The following is a 17,148-nucleotide window of genomic DNA, read 5'->3' on the forward strand; positions in this document are numbered from 1 at the left end:
TTGTTCACTTGAAAGATTTGTAAGGGTTCTTCCTCAATATCATGTTACAGGTGAAAGCTTAAAGTTTCAGTTCTTGATTGTGTGCTTTTTAGGGATTTAAAAACCACAATTCAATGACTAAGGAATCCTGTTTATCTGATAACACTTGGCATCCTTTTACCACGGCATGCAGTCAGGTCAGGATAATAAAGAGGGCATTCCACAAGGAAGGAACCAGATAAAAAGCATGATAGAGTGAAAATGCCAAGATTTTTCATACAACAAGGAAGGATTCACTTTGGGGAGGTGGGAGATACAGGTGGTGCCAGATTACGGAGCACCTGAATCCAGAAGACTGAAGAATTTTGATTTTGCTCTAGAAAATAAAAGCCTTAGGAAATGAGCAGCAAAATCAAAGTACTACAGTATTTAAGGATGACTGGCTGACCTAGGCATGTTTTGTAGGCTAGGGAGCAAGTCATTTGAAGGGAGCTTTTTTTTTTTTTAAGATTCTGCACTCAGATTGCTTCACATGTCTTTTTTCTTTTTTCTTTAAGATTTATTTATTTATTTGGCTGCGCTGGGTCTTTAGTTGCAGCACGTGGGATCTTCGTTGCAGCATGCGGGATCTTTAGTTGTGGCATACGGAGACTTTAGTTGTGGCATGCGGGATCTAGTTCCCTGACCAGGGATCAGACCAGGCCCCCTGCATTGGGAGCACAGAGTCTTAACTGCTGGACCACCAGGGAAGTCCCTGAAGGGAACATTTTTAAAGAAGGAAGAGTGTGTAGGCCTGACTTAAACTTGGTCCCGGAGTGTCTGTGGTGGCATAATTGTCACTGGGTTAGCCACCTCTGCAGAATACAGAAGTATTCGGCTTAAGACCCATCTATGTGTGATCCCTCTCCCACAGCTTTGGTCTCATGTCATTTGGTAGAGCTGTCTGAAGCCGGGGACTTGGAGTCATTAATGTTTAAGAAAGAAATGGGGAACTGAGTAGACTGCTATCTCCTGACCTGATTGCATCGTGAGGACATTCTATACTCATCTGAGTATCAAGTCAAAGGGAAAGTTGACCCCGGCAGGAGGAAATTTCCATAGGTTAAAAGCATGGGTTTTACAGTCATATAGACTTGGATTCAGATCCCAGCTTTTACTTTTTCCACACAACACTTACTAGTTGTGTGACCTGGGCAAAGTCAACAGCCTGTTTCCTGACTTTAAAATGGGAGTAATATCTAGTTTAAGGTTGTACTGAGGTTCAATTGAGATAATGTAGGTAAAATGCTTTGAAGAGTCTGGCTAATATTAATTGTTAGAGATAGTAGATACTATTGATCAATGCAGAGTCAGTAGAATTGAATTTTCATATCTTGATGAATGGGAAAATATCATTATTCAGTTTGCTAAATTTACATATGTTGTCTCTTTTTTAAAAAAAAACACTAAGCTTGTGGTTGGGTTATATCAACCAATTTATTTGCCTCCCTTGCTGAGTCATACTTCTGCCTAGTTAATGTCCTGTGTGTTTTACATTCTGTTCAAGCTGACATTATTTTGTCTCATACCAAAGAGAAAATAGTATTTGTGCCTTCAACCTCCTTACTTGACTGCCCAGTCAGGATTCTCACCAAGGAAGCCACCTGCCATATTTGGGAATGTTGGGGTTATGAAACCTTGGGATAATGGGTTTATTTATTCACACTCTGGTATCTACAGTGAGTTTTTCTAATGTGGCCAGCATTCCCTGGTGGGAGGTCGGAATTAGGTTGCAATTCTAATCACATTTGGTGGTACCCCATGGATTGAATTGCGTTTTGTCTCTGCTCACTCTTGACTCTCCTTTGGCCCATAGCTTTTAGGTCCACAGCACTGCAGGAATGGCAGATTTTGGGATCTCAGCTGGCCAGTTTGTGGCAGTGGTCTGGGATAAGTCATCTCCGGTGGAGGCTCTAAAAGATCTGGTGGATAAGCTTCAAGCCTTAACTGGTGATGAGGGCCGAGTGTCTGTGGAAAACATCAACCAGTTGTTGCAGTGTAAGTACCTACCCAGGTTGTCTTACAGGGAGGGCAGTTTTGATGGCAGTGCTCCATTTCTTGTCGTTCCTTGATAGCTGGGGTTTTTGTTGTTGTTTTTTTAAAAAATAAATTTATTTATTTATTTTTGGCTGTGCTAGGTCTTCGTTGCTGCGCGCAGGCTTTCTCTAGTTGCTGTGAGTGGGGGCTACTCTTCATTGCGATGCACGTGCTTCTCATTGTGGTGGATTCTCTTATCGCGGAGCACGGGCTCTAGGCACACGGGCTTCAGTAGTTGTGGCTTGCGGGCTCTAGAGCACAGGCTCAGTAATTGTGGCGCACGGGCTTAGCTGCTCCACGGCATGTGGGATCTTCCTGGACCAGGGCTCAAACCCATGTCCCCTGCATTGGCAGGCAGAGTCTTAACCACTGCACCACCAGGGAAGCCCAACCCAATAGCTGGGGTTTTTTTTGGGGGGGGGTGGCACATGATAGTAGTTTTTTCAGTTGAGATACAGTGGACTTAGGAGTATAGTTGATGATTTGTATAAGTAAGTTCTTATTTCTTATTAGATGTTCCACATTTTTTTAAAAAGCTTGGTTTTCGTCCACCTTCTTTTTTACTTTTTCCCCTGAGCATACAAAAGGAGATGAAATTAGTAAGACTGAGGGAGAGCAGGGCAGCAGTGTCCTGGCCCCTCTTGCTAGTAATGGTGGTATAATAGCATTTGCTGAACAGGTAGGTGTTTATTCTACTAGGCCACGCGTGTAGCCTTTGTGGGGACTTGGGAGAGACTGGGAGATTCTGGGGCCAAGGTGATTGTTGATTAGAGTCTTCCTTCTTTTCAGCTGCCCACAAAGAATCTAGCTTTGACATTATTTTGTCGGGTATAATTCCTGGAAGCACCACTCTGCACAGTGCTGAGATTTTGGCTGAGATGGCCCGGATCCTTCGGCCTAGTGGATGTCTTTTTCTGAAAGAGCCGGTAGAGACAGCTGTAGGTAAGGAAGTTTTCACTTGAAAGAATAGAGTTTAACAGGGTTGACTCTTTAGGTGTGTTTTCTGCATCTCTCTGAGGAGGAGGTATAATGTGGAGATCAACAGTCCTATACAGAACCTTATCCTTAGGGATAAGGGATGAATTATTGTAAAACTCTGAACCAACACATCTGAATAAATTGTGATATTTGACCCATTAGGTAGTAAAATAGAAGGAAACTGCTCATCTGAAAATGGCTGGATCCTTCAACAGGTGAATGCTTAAACTGGTGCATCCACACCATGGAAAACTATGCAGCAGTTAAAAAAGAACAAACTATTGCCACATGCAACAACTTGGATGAATCTCAGAGGAATCATGCTGAGTGAAAGAAATCCAATCTCAAAAGCTTAGAGGCTGTATGATTCTGTTCATGTAACATTCTTGAAATAACAAAGTTATAGTGACAGAGAACAGGTTGGCCATCGTCGGGGTTAGGAATGGGAGGGAGGGGGTATGTGAGGCTGTAAAGGGGGTGGTGTGAGGGTTCCTTGTGGTGATGAAGACTATGCACACACACAAACAAGTGTATGTAAAACTGGTGAAATCTGGATAAGCTCTGTGGACTGTCAGTGACAACTTCCTGGTCTTCATATTATATGATAGTTGTGTAAGATATTATCGTGGAGAGAAGAGGTGAAGGGTCCTTGAGACCTCCCTGAACAGTTTTTTTTTAAACTTCCTGGGCATCTATAGTTATTTCAAACTAAAAAGTTAAAAAAATAGTGACTAGAAGTCTGAGAGTGATGAGCTAAGTATTGATTCATGTGAAAGTAAAGATAGAATCCAAGAAACAAAAACCTCTTTTTTGCTCAGTGGTAAAGCTGTCAGAATCATTCTAGATTTTTAGCATTTTTAACTAGACTTTCTATCAAAATATGATGACTTATTTCATCAAATAATAGAAATAAAAGTATTTTGAAATGTGTAAAGGCATTTATGTGGAAATATAAGCTTGTGACGTTAATAGCCGCTATAGCCTTCTTTGCTGGGATGTAAACCTTGGGTGACTAAACACAGTGTCTGTCAGAACTATACAGAGATACTTGTATACTTTACAGTTTCTCAGCCTCTTGGTCATTATCCAACAGCCCCTGGAAGGTTAGGTATTTCAAAGAAACAGAGAGTGATATGAAGCAATAATCATGGAATTATTATATGACACTTAAGAGCATCAGGAAGAGCACTTTGACCAACCAAAAGGAGTTGTCCAATTAAAATATTACCACTAAAATATATATACATTGAACAGAATAGGTTATTATTGTTTTAACGCCTGCTGACCTGACTAGGAGAGAGCCTTTACTATTTTTCCTGCTTTGACCTATAAAGCTATTAACTGGGGTTTTCCTCTTAGCAGTTAACAATAGCAAAGTGAAGACGGCATCTAAGCTGTGTTCAGCCCTGACTCTTTCTGGTCTTGTGGAAGTAAAAGAGGTATGTTTGTAGACGACCTTCTTTGCTGGGAATTTAAGCCTTGGGTGACTAAGCCCAGTATCTCTTTTGTCAGACGATACGGAGAGAATCTGGGAGAAATAACAACCCTGAAGGTGAGGCGATCAGTGTCACTCAACTAGGAAACAAGTTGAGAAGGGCTTTGCATGTGAGAAACCTGATGCCTCAAAGGACGAAACCTCTGAAATCAATCTCCTCTGAAGAGACTCAGCTCGGGCCCATGTGGGTTGGGACATATTTTGGTCTCAGTACTAGTGACCACTGAGGCATGGAGAGAGCGACACACCTCTTAGTGGACACGAATCTTAGGCCTAAGTGTAGGGCAGTTGCCTGTATTTCCCTCAGCTTTTGGGTGGGAGGCTAGAACACGTTGGAGGGGGAAGTCCTTTTCTGACAATTCATTAGAAATATTAACATTAAATAGAGGTATTTATGGTTCTACATTCTTCTCCAACGCTGAAATTTTCTTGTGTGAGAGGTGTTAATACCACGATAGCTGTTATACCATTGATCTGTACGTGACCTAGGGCCTCAGTTTCTTCATGCCTACCCTTTCTTATTTTTCTTTTTAGTTAAAGTTCTTCCATTTTTTATTCCAAAATATGGGATGTTCATAAAAATTCAGTTAAGACTGAAGAATATAAAGTGACATCTCAGGCCTTGCTTACACTTTCCTCCCCAGAGGGAGCCACCAATACATTTCTTGGTGTGGCTGTTCGGACTTCTTTTTATGTATTTACAAGTGTGTTTTGTGTGTGTGTATATACACATTTTTTAATGTAAATAAGGTCGTATGTATACAGTGTTCAGTCACTAGCTCTTTTCCCCACCTTTAGCTGTCTTTGACATTATCCACCTCAGTGTATTGACCCACTTTCTTACTAATGATGGAACGGCATTCAGTGCTTTAGATGGACTGTGGTTTATGTAGCAGTTCCATAATTGTCGGACATAGAGGTGGCACCCCCAGCTTCTTCCCGATCTTTCCTGTCTGCTGCTTCTTCCCAAGGAACATTGAAAGCATTTCCCTCCCGCTGTGGTTCTCTTTCTCTACTGCGTATTTCATTTCTAGCATCTTTACTGTGGGCATGCTCCCCCACCACAGGCTTCGATTCCATTCAACAGCCTCTTCAACATGTCTGATTCATCTTGATAATCATAATCATTACAATCTCCACAATGCCTCGCACAGTGCCTTGTACCTAATAGATATTTGATAAAACTCTCCAAGGGGCAGGCCCAACATAAACATGTAGACAGAAGTTACACTCCAGGGTCCTGATCAGTGAGAAACTGAACGTGAGGCACGAGGCAATGTCTGTGATCTCCTGCTGTCATGTACTTACTACAGATGTGAGCATTTGACACCTGTGAGGGGGACATAGTACACCATCATACTGTAGAAGAAGTGTGGCCTAATCCTCTGATATCTTGAATTTCAGCTGCAGCGTGAGTTCTTGAGCCCCGAGGAGATTCAGTCTGTCCGAGAACACCTGGGTTACCACAGTGACAGCCTGCTCTCTGTGCAGATCACAGGAAAAAAGCCCAATTTTGAAGTGGGTTCTTCTAGTCAACTTAAGCTTTCTACTACCAAGAAGTCTTCCGGTGAGACTGGCCTAGGGACATTGTTCTGTCTGGGTGGGCCTGAAAGGCCCTATTAAAAACTGAGCCAGAGATCTGAGTGAGGTGGTGATATCTTTAGAGGATCATTCCCTTCCTTAATTTCCCTCATTTCCAAATGGAAGAATGCTTAAGGTACTGTTGTTCTGGGCATATTCGGATCCAAAACTGAAATGATGCATAGATATTACCTAGTTCAGCCCCTTCTTCTGCACCAGAGGACACTGAGGTCTCCAGATTCTAGAGGTCAGACTCCCATAGCTTCATTAGTTAATGAAGTCTTTCCAGACCCCAGAATTATGACATGTACCCTCAGAAGACCTCACAGCGACGGTCATGGCAAGTAAGAGTGTGCTGTTCCTCTTCCCATGTGTCCTTTTCTCTGTGCCACTGAAGTCAGCTTTTCTTTGAGGATCTTAAGACACTTGTAAAAATATCTCCTCTCAGAAGATTGCACTCCACCCTTTGTCACCATTCTCACCCTTCCTATCACTATTTTTTAATGCCTGAGTTGAGAAAAATTGTCCTAGCTGTGAGGTATGCAAAAATTTACAGGTACATTCACACTGCTCTGTTTTGACTGTCCAGCCTAAATCTTCAAGAAATCCTTTAGCGTCCTAACCTTTGGAGTCACAGTTCCAGAATGGGTAGGAGCAGCTTAGGTGACCGGCCCTGTGGGAGAGCTGAGCATCCAGTTGTGTCAGTGATCTCTGGGGGGTGCACTTACCCCCCAAGGCCCACTCGTGGACTGGCCCACACTGAACCCTCAGCTATTTCAGGCCCAGACAGAGAATCAGGAGGTGTGATTTGCTACTGATTTGTTGTTACGCCGCCGCCATCAGCTCTCGAGCCCATTTTCTTGTCTGTAACAGGTCTACATGAGACCGGAGCTTTGCTATTTATAATGCTTTTTGGCACAGTTTCTTGTTTAATATTCAAATCTCCTGCAGTGGGTACAGGGAATCCTATTAGCCCCATGTTCTAGGGATAGGAACCAAGAGAAGGAGGAGAAAGCAATATGGAGTGGGAGTTAAAAGCGTTAGGTAGACTCTGTCTGTACTCGTGTATTTGTGGCTGTGTGTAACTGGCCTAAGTATCTAAACCTCTTTCCTCATTTATAAAATTAGGATGACGAGAACTTTCCTCATAAGGTGATGAGCAGGACTAAATTAGATCATGTATGTAAAATGTTCAATGTAGTATCTGGCACAAAGCAAGTGCTTAACAAATGATGCCTTTTATTGCCATAAAGTGATGGGTCCCTCTCATGCCTTTATAAGTGGTAGAGCTGGGCCTTGAACCCAGGTCTTTTGACCGCCGGTCCAGTGTGTTCCCTGCACAGCCTCAGTAGAAAGCACTTACATGTGCTTGGAGTTTGTTTCCAGCTGCTTTTCTGGAGCTTGTTTTCTTTCATTGGTTGGATTCAGGGAAGCCTGCTGTGGACCCTGCAGCTGCCAAGCTCTGGACCCTCTCGGCCAATGATATGGAGGATGAGAGCGTGGTGAGTCAGCACTGTGGTCACCTGATTGTTTTCTTTTAGGCCCCACTTTGGGTGGGAATGTTGTTGTTTGGAGTGGCCTCTCTGGGTTTGTAGGTGTGAAAGCATTTAAAGCCCAGCCTTGTGGCTGTGCCTGCCATTGGCATTTTTTGACTCAGAAGGAAACTCCACATTAGTGGCATTTTAAATTTATTTTTCAGCATCTTTCCCCCCACAGATTTTCTTGTTCTCACTTCATGTGATATATTAAAGACTCTTGTGGGCATGCATAAACCTGAAAAGAGTTTGTCAGCTAAAATATTTTTTGGCTCCTTCGTCTGGGCAAGTCACCACATGCTCACTGTCTTAACAGTAATGCTCTTCCATCTCAGCTCAATGCTTTCTGTAATAAAGTTCTTCATTCCTACAACTATTGAAGTTAGAGTGGTAAGCAAACTAGGCGACGGTTTGTGCCCTCACAGAGCTTATAGATTAACTATCTACACCTTTATCGAAGAATTACACAAGTGTATAAATCATTATCTGCCTTTTCCTCTGGAATTATGTAGAAAATACTCCATTCCCTTTTCTCACACGACCGCCCTGTATGTATTCACATAAATATAACGCTTCTCTCTTTGTTCTTCCTGCCCCCCTCCCTCCCTGCCCTCCACACACATACTCTCTGCACATCGTAAATGAGTTCCCAGCCCCCTCACAGCCTAACACAGCTTCTGTGCGCATAGTGTACTCACTATGTGGTCAGCTTGGGCGTGATGATCAAGCCCAGGTAGGATGATGGGTGCCTTCTACATAGATGGGCGAACTGCTGCTGTGGACTGTGACCACTTCACCTGTTCATTAGCAGAGACCATGACTGTGTCATTAATGGCTTCAAACATTCTCCAGGATCTCATTGACTCAGATGAACTGCTGGATCCAGAAGATATGAAGAAGCCAGACCCAGCTTCCTTGCGGGCTGCTTCCTGTGGGGAAGGGAAAAAGAGGAAGGCCTGCAAGAACTGGTAAGCCTTGGGGTGAGGGGGAGCTGCCAGGCTGTTTCCAGCGGCTGCTGATTATCAAGGAATCGCTGTACCTTACAATTACTAAAACATGTTTTATTGTAAAATGTATCAGACGGTTAGAAGAGCATGCTAAATAAGTACATTTCAAAGAACAATAAAATGAACACCCATGTACTGCTCACCCAGCTTAAGAACCAGGAAGATGACTTGTTCCTTAGAAGTCGCCTCTGCGTGCTCCCTCAGCTGCATCTCCCTCCCTCTCCTTACAGGAGGCTACCATTCTCCCAAATTTGTGCTAATCTTTCCTGGCTTTTTCGATAGTTTACTGTCTATGTGTGAATCTCCAAATAATACATCATTGAATGGTGGAGCCCAAACCTGACTAGGCCAGGAAAGGTCAATACGCCATATCTGTGAAGGCTCCCAGGGAAAAGGTCTGTCAAGGATTTGGAGTTTCTGGGTGGTGGTAGGTCCCACTCATCAGCTGCTAACTTTCCCCCAGCACCTGTGGCCTCGCAGAAGAACTGGAAAAAGAGAAGTTGAGGGACCCGATAAGCTCCCTGCCCAAGTCGGCTTGTGGAAACGTGAGTATCTGGTTGATTACTCAGTATTCACAAAGGCCTAAACTAAACACAGACCAGCTCGAGCTCTACAGAGTTCACTGCCCAAGTATTTTAATAATAGGTGAACATGCGAGAACGTGTCTCTAGGTAGTAATGGGAAGAGGGGTTATTTCCTGAGAGTGGGTAGCACACTCATGCCCCTAGGGGAGGCACTTGTCATTTCTTATTTTTGGCCCCTTTCTTTCTGCTTCACATCGGGCCTGATGCTACTCAGCCATTTGCTGAGTGTGGCTATGGTTTGAACTGCTGAGAATATAGAAGTATGTCCACCTAAGGAACTTCTCTAGACTTTTGTCTTTCATGAAATCAGAGATCTTAAAGACTGTTAGTATTTGGATCCCAGTTGGACCTACAAATGTACCCAGTCGTTCTCTTCAGGCCGCTGTGGCCATACTGTGAAATTTGGGATCCCTTTCTTCTGGCCTGTATCTCGGGAGAGCTGACACTTGGCTTCCCTGTATGATGGTCTCTTCTTTCAACAGTGTTACCTGGGCGATGCTTTCCGCTGCGCCAGCTGCCCCTACCTCGGGATGCCGGCCTTCAGACCTGGGGAGAAGGTGCTCCTGAGCGACAGCAGCCTCAATGATGCCTAGGGAGGGGCCCGGCCTGGGACACACCTGCTCCTCCGCCAGCTCCTGCCCCTCCCATCCCACCACGTGGTTCCTCCCGTCTCCTCTCGATTGGCTCACTCCAGCTTAGGTCCGCTGCGGAGAGGGTGCTCATTGGACAGAGTGGAGCTGGCTGGGTGCAATGGTGTGGAGTGCTGCTGCAGATCAACACCACGGTATCCCGGGGCCCTGTTACCCTGAGTGGGGACCTCCTTCACCCAGTGTTAGGTAAACGGGGTACATCCCAAATAGGCCCCTCTCCCCAGGTCAAAATGCTGACATTTCGTAACACTCTCCGAGCCCGCCATCCTTGAGTATTAACACTGTGACAGAGAGGGCCCCGCCCCATTCTAAGCTCCGCAGTAGTGCCACGGCTTATCTTCCAGAGTTGGTGGTTTATTCACCGTGCAGTTTTCTTGGTGACAAGACGCAAGTGTGTCATGACCTCAGAGCACCAATCGAGTCACTCCTTGGTTGCTGTGATCACATCCAGTGTCCCTCCGCCCCCTCCAGTCCTGCCCCCATCCCTGTTTTACTGTGTTGCATCTGTGCCCTATTGTCATTTCTGTTAATCTCCAGGTATTAAACTTACATGCTAATGTATATTTGCTGTGAAGAGGGGATATGTCTGTGTGTGTGTGTGTGTGTGTACGCGTGATGTCTGACACAGCCATCCAAGCTCACCTGGGACCACAAAACTCTTTTCTGGAGAGACTGAGTCACACCACATGGGGCCAGTCCTACACTTATAGATCAGGGCCTCTCTCCATCTACTTTAGAAGGGTCCAGGTTGGTGAGCATTTAGAGAGAAGCAGGACAGAAGTCTGACCCAACAATAAATCTCTGAGGAGACCCTTTGTTCTTCTTGTTCTCCACCAACACAGACTTGGAATTGATCTTGCCAAATAGCGAGAGAGATCATGTGGATTTAAGAGACCTGGGTTTTTCTATTTTGACAATAAAGAAGAGTGTTCATTGGTATTTGTCCTTGAAACTTGGCTTGATCCTCTAAGTTTGCTTTTGCTTATCCTGGTCCCTACTGGTGGATTTTAGTTATGGGTGTGGCTTGACTCTGAAGCCCCGTGGTAGGCTGAGTTCTAAGTTGACACCCTAGTGCCTCACACTTTTGTGTAATGCCCTGCCCTTGGGTTTGAGCAGGACCTGTGAGTATGATGGGACATCACTACTGTGATTAGATTACCTTGTGTGGCAGACATGAAGGGATTTGCAGATGTAGTTAAAAGTCCCTCATGGAACCCTCGAACACTGTTGGCAGGGATATAAATTGGTGCAGCCACTGTGGAAAACAGTGTGGAGGTTTCTCAAAAAACTAAAAATATAATTACCGTATGACCCAGCAATTCTACTCCTGGGTATATATCCAAAAAACCAAAAACACTAATTCAAAGAGATACATGCACCCCAGTGTTCATAGTAGCTCTCTTTACAATTGCCAAGAAACAGAAGCAACCTAAGTGTCCCTCAACAGATGACTGGATAAAGAAGATGTGGTATATATATATAATGGAATACTACTCATCCATAAAAAAGAATGAAACGGTGTCATTTGCAGCAACATGGATGAACTTGGAGGGCATTATCCTAAGTGAAATAAGTCAGAGAAACACAGATACTGTATGATATCACTTATATGTGATATCTAAAAAATACAGCAAACAGTGAATATAACAAAAAAGAAGCATACACACATATAGAGAAAAGCTAGTGGTTACCAGTTGTGGGGGGGCAATATAGGAGCAGGGGAGTAAGAGGCACAAACCATTAGGTATAAAATAAGCTGCAAAGGGGGCTTCCCTGGTGGCGCAGTGGTTGAGAGTCTGCTTGCCGATGCAGCGGACGGGTTTGTGCCCTGGTCCGGGAAGATCCCACATGCCGCGGAGCAGCTGGGCCCGTGAGCCATGGCCACTGAGCCTGCGTGTCCAGAGCCTGTGCTCCGCAACAGGAGAGGCCACAGTAGTGAGAGGCCCGCGTACCTCAAAAAAAAAAAAAAAAAAAAGCTGCAAGGATATATTGTACAACATGAAGAGTATAGCCAATATTTTATAATAACTATAAATAGAGTATAGCCTTGAAAAATTGTGACTCACTATACTGTACACCTGTAACATTTTGTATAGTGACTATACTTCAATAAAAATAATAATTAGGGGAAAAAAATCCGTCATGGACCTTCAGCCTTTTAAAAGGGAGATTATCCTGAGTGGGCCTGACCTAGTCAGTTGATCCTTTGTAAGAACTGGAGGACAAGGTTCTCTTGCTGGCCTTGAGTTGCCGTGGTGCGAGAGGTCCCACAGGCAAGGCACTGCAACCTCTGGGACCCGGGAGCAGACCCCACTGACTGTCAAAGAGAAAACAGGCCCTTGGCCCTACAATCACGTGAGAACAGAAATCTGAACTGAATAACCACGTGAGCTCGGAAGAGGGCCCGGGTTCCAGATGAGACACAGCTGGTGGGAGCCTACATGAGGGCCCAGCCTCACTGCACCTGGACTCCTCACCCACAGAGTCTGAGACCAGAAATGTGTGTGGTGTTAAGCCGCTAGATTTGGAGTGGTTTGTTACACAGCAGTAGGAAACCGTTCCAGCCCCCCGACTAGGCTTAATGGTAACGGATATTTATCGAGTCGAGCTGCCAGACGGGATGCCCTTAGTTGCTTCCGCTGCAGTTGCCAAGGTGTCCTCCACCTGCAGGTTGAGGGCAGGAGATCCTGAGCCAAAGAGCTTCCTGGGCTGGGTTTAGCAGAGCCCTGGGCAAGTTTCACAAGCTCTTGCTGAACTGATTCTTGTTCTGTGTCCCCGCTGCTGCTGGCAAAGTGGGTGACACTACCTCCTGTCTGCTGCACCTGGCAGTTAAGGGCCCCAGGCTGGCAGCTGCTGGGTCGCTCCACATGAGGGCTCAGAGCAGGGCTGGCCAGCTCAGAGTCGGGGCCAGCATGTGGCAGAGCGGCCTGGCCGGCCAGCAGCGCACACATGGCCTTGGTGCCTAGCTGCCACTCAGCACAGCAAGACCACGGGAGGGACACGGGTCCTCACACCTGCTGACTTTGGAAGACAGCAGCTCTGAGGGGAGGTTTTGGAGCCCAAACCGTCTCAGATACCATTGAAAACAACCTCAATTTACATGTGGGGACACGGTGAAACCCAGAGAGTGACCTGCCTCCACCAATCACCTGACGACCTTTAAAGGTACAGGTGGCTGAGGTCCTTAGGTGGGCCTAGGTGGGGCTTGGGAATCTTAATTTTTTGGTCACCTCTCTAAGGTCATTTCCAAAACCTGATAGCAAGCAGTTGGGACATCCCCTTTTCTCTGAAGTCACTCCAAAGCACCAGGTGGAGTGGGCAGCCGAGCAAACCACACCTTCCTCGGGTTTAGCCGAAACGGAACCACAGGATAGTTGGAAGGGGGCCAAATTTGGGGGCTTTGGAGCTGACATGTGGGAGGAAGACAAGGAGGACAAGTGAGAACACAAACCTGCTCCAAGCCGAGGGCTTCTCTTGAGTTGTAAAATCAAGCAGGGGGTTCCATGTACCCAGAGAAGCAGCGGGGCTGAAGAAAGCATCCCACAGAGCAGCCGGGGGCAGAACTCTGGTTGTTGGGCAGGAGATCAGAGGCTTGGCTTTGGGATCATCCTACAGCCACCTGCTTCTTGTGGGGTGGGGGGCAGAGGGAAAGCTAGTATTGATGAAGGCATGACCCGGCAGGCACTCTTCCACAAGGCCGCTGGGATTGGTTTGGACAATTACCCCCCAGAGTGTCGGTTTCAACGCTGGCCATGTATTAGAATCACCTGGATAGCTTTCCCCTCCCAAAAAAACAACAGAAACACCATTGCCTGGGATCCCTCCTTCCCAAAGACCAATTAAGTCAATCTTTTGAAATAGGGCTGCAGGTGTCAGCATTTTGGCAAAGCTTTCCCAGGTAAGTGCCTCCAAAGTTGAGAGCCACTGCCCTGGAGAAATTCTTCGACGCATGCACCAGAAGACAAGCTAAAAAATGTTTAAAGCAGCAGTGTTTGTAATAGCAAGAATCTGGAAATAATCCAACTGGCCATTACCAAGAGGATGGGTGAAGGAGTTGGTCGTCACGGCTGGGGGAAATGATGAGTTGTAGCTGTCTGTGCACATCAGCGAGGAAGAATCTCAGAGAACAGGGAGCCACAAAAGCTAGTCACGGGAGAGCATGTGTATGAGATATGTTACATTTACATAAAGTTCAAGAGTTTAAAAACATACAAGATGCATCAATATATTGTTAGGGATATACGCATACATGCATATGTAGTATGTATATACACACACGTGACAAATGAAAGAAAATCAAGGAGAATGATAAACACTAAATTCAGGAACGTAGATGTCTCCAGAGGCTGATGGCAGGAGGACAACAGGGAGGTGGAGGGGGATGGGGACTTCAGAGCAGCAGGAAGGTTCTATTTAGTAAGCTGGATGGTGGGTATACAGGTGTTTATTTTTATTGGTTTGTCTACCTTACATATACATTATGTATTTTGTACTGATAAGAAATTTCATTTTTAAAAAACCAGGGAGGGACTGCCCTGCTGGTGCAGTGGTTAAGGATCTGCCTGCCAATGCAGGGGACACGGGTTTGAGCCCTGGTCCGGGAAGATCCCACATGCCACGGAGCAACTAAGCCCATGCGCCACAACTACTGAGCCAGCACTCTAGAGCCCAGAAGCCACAACTACTGAGCCCACGTGCCACAACTATTGAAGCCCGCGTGCCTAGAGCCCGTGCTCTGCAACAAGGAAGCCACCGCAATGAGAAGCCCATGCACTGCAACGAAGAGTAGTCCCCGCTCGCCGCAACTAGAGAAAGCCTGAGTGCAGCAACAAAGACCCAATGCAGCCAAAAAATAAATAAAATAAATAAATAAAGTTATATATAAAAAAAAAAAAACAGGGAAACCCACACATAAAACTCTGGGTCTTAAGGAAAATGCCCACTAGCCTGGAACAAAGTACCGTGCCTCCCCGACAGGAACCTCCAGGAAATATTTGGCCCAGTTAACATCTCATTCAAAATGATAAAACTGGAACCAACACAAATGATAATAATAACAACAACAGTAACAGCAACAGAGAACATTGCCACTGAGCAGATAAATATTGCCTGTGACCAAAATTTTTACTACAAATTACACAAATGTATAAAATATATCAAAGAGATACAAGAGCTCAAGGAAATGATTAATGAGGCAGAGAGAGAGCCGTGCTGGAAACGTGAACTGGCAGAGCCGAGGCAAGAAGTGAAAAAAATAACATCCCAGATATGAAGTCAATATTGGAAATAACACTAGGAGAATGGACAGGGCTAAAAACAGGGACAGGAATAAAAGAACCAACCGTATGAAATGGAAATAAAGAGGGAGACAGGATCAGTGGGAAAATGATTAGGCACAGAAGGTAGAAGAAACACCAATAAGGAATCAGAATGAATTACTTAAAGACATAATTCAAGACCTTTTCCAGAAATAAAGCAAGAGTTGATCCATAGAGTGATGAAAAAAAAGAAGATACAGAACATTCAATACTAAACGTAATAGTTTTGTTTGATAGCATTTCAAGTCCCAGAACCCGTGCATGCAGAGGGCTGAGCATCGCAAGGGGGCCTTGTTAATGCTTAGGATCTCTTACCATGAAAGCCGTGTGATACTCTCTGTAAACGAGCAGAACAAACATGTTTGTTTGGAGTCCAGAAATGTTTCTAGTTTGTGCTTGTTTGTGTTATCCTCTCCTCTCCCTCAGTCTTTCTCTGCTTCCTTGCTGTCCCGTCGCAGTGACAGACTTGCGGGGTAGGGACAGTGCAGCTCTGCAGGCAGCCCTTCACCCCGCTCGCTACACAGTGGGGACTGAACGCTCCACTCCAACCTTAGTAGCCTAAGACCTCGCCTTCTTTTGTCACTTCTGGGTGGTCAACTTGTGGTCTGGTCACCACCATCCAGCATAAGAGGACTTTACCTCTGCAAAGCCTGATCTGGAAGCTGCATTTAGACTCAGCTGGGCTCAGAAGTGCTCAGAAGCCCCTCCCTCCCTTCCTTTTCTCTTTCTCTCTTTTTTTTTTAACAATTAATTAAACGTTTCTTTCTTTTATATTATGACAAATTTCAGATACAGAGAACTACAGATACAATACAACAGACAACCGGGTTTACCATATTTTGATCCAGATCACTCTATTTAATAGGTGAAATGTCACAGCTGTGTCATTCCTTTCCCCTCCCTGCCCTCCTCAGAGGTGTTCTCCATCCGGAGGTCATATATCACACCTGTGCCTACGTTTATATTGTTACTCTGCAGAAAAGAGGTTGTATGAAATGTGTCCCTTTTTTTTTTTTGAGGTGAAATTTGCTTAACATAAAATTAACCATTTTAAAGTGAAAAATTCAGTGGCATTCAGTGCATTCACAAGGTTCTTCAACCACTGATTCTGTCTAGTTCCAAACATTTTCATCACCCCCAGAGGAAACCGTGTACCCTTTTAGCAGGCTGCCCTATGCCCCTGCCTCTGGTGACAGCCGATCTGCATTCTGCCTCTATGGATTTGCCTATTCTGAGCATTCCATGTAAATGGAATCACACAACATGTGACCTTTTGTGTCTGGCTTCTCTCAGCATGTTCAAAGCTCATCCACATTGTAGCAAGTACCAGTACTTCACTCTTTTCTATGGTAGAATAATATTCTGTTGTGTGGATATACACTATTTATCCATCCATCACTGATAGACATTTGGGCTGTTTCCACCTTTGGCTTTGGTGAATAGCACTGCTATAAACCTGTGTGTCCAGGTGCTGAACACGTCCTTTTAAGGCTTACTTCTCAAAAAGGCCCCAGCCCCTTTGCTTGTCTGAGTGTCTCATCCCTGCAGTGTGCGTGGTGGTTTTGGAGAAGGGGTCATGGCAATTCAATTATGGGGAAACTGCATGTTTTTGAAGACCCTGTTCCCCTAAGGGCAATGTGAGAGGCAGGATGGCAGCAGACTAAGCCCCATTCTCTTGACTGGCTACACCCTAAAGCAGGTTAGAGAAGGGCTCAATTTCATCATTCCATGGAGAAACAGGCCCAGGAAGGTGAAGCGATCGTGTCAAAAACCCACAGCCAGTCAGTGGCAAAGCCGAGACAGAACAGGTCCCTGACCCTCTTCTGTTAAAATGTACCCATGGTGCACCCACTATGGAAGACAGTATGGAGGCTCCTCAGAAAACTGAAAATAGAATTACCATATGATCCAGCAATCCTACTCCTGGGCATGTATCTGGAAAAAA

At 45.2% G+C, this 17,148-nt stretch overlaps 1 protein-coding gene across 2 annotated transcripts; it reads left to right on the top strand.

Moving 5' to 3' along the window:
* Positions 1–1,859: 1,859 nt before the first annotated feature.
* CIAPIN1 (cytokine induced apoptosis inhibitor 1) lies at positions 1,860–10,449 on the top strand (the record flags this gene model as incomplete). 2 transcript variants are annotated; one of them, XM_079723173.1, is made up of 8 exons in its annotated part: positions 1,860–2,016; positions 2,845–2,997; positions 4,396–4,472; positions 5,933–6,095; positions 7,538–7,611; positions 8,497–8,612; positions 9,115–9,196; positions 9,718–10,449. In XM_079723173.1, 8 exons carry the CDS (start codon positions 1,860–1,862, stop codon positions 9,826–9,828), a joined length of 933 nt encoding a protein of 310 aa, XP_079579299.1. In that variant the 3' UTR covers positions 9,829–10,449. The 2 variants fall into 2 exon arrangements, with proteins under 2 accessions (XP_079579299.1, XP_079579300.1); XM_079723174.1 differs by lacking the exon at positions 8,497–8,612.
* Between the last annotated feature and the right edge of the window lie 6,699 nt (positions 10,450–17,148).

This window comes from Hyperoodon ampullatus, assembly GCF_949752795.1.
Source record: "Hyperoodon ampullatus genome assembly, chromosome: 18".
Taxonomy (NCBI): Eukaryota; Metazoa; Chordata; class Mammalia; order Artiodactyla; family Ziphiidae; genus Hyperoodon; species Hyperoodon ampullatus.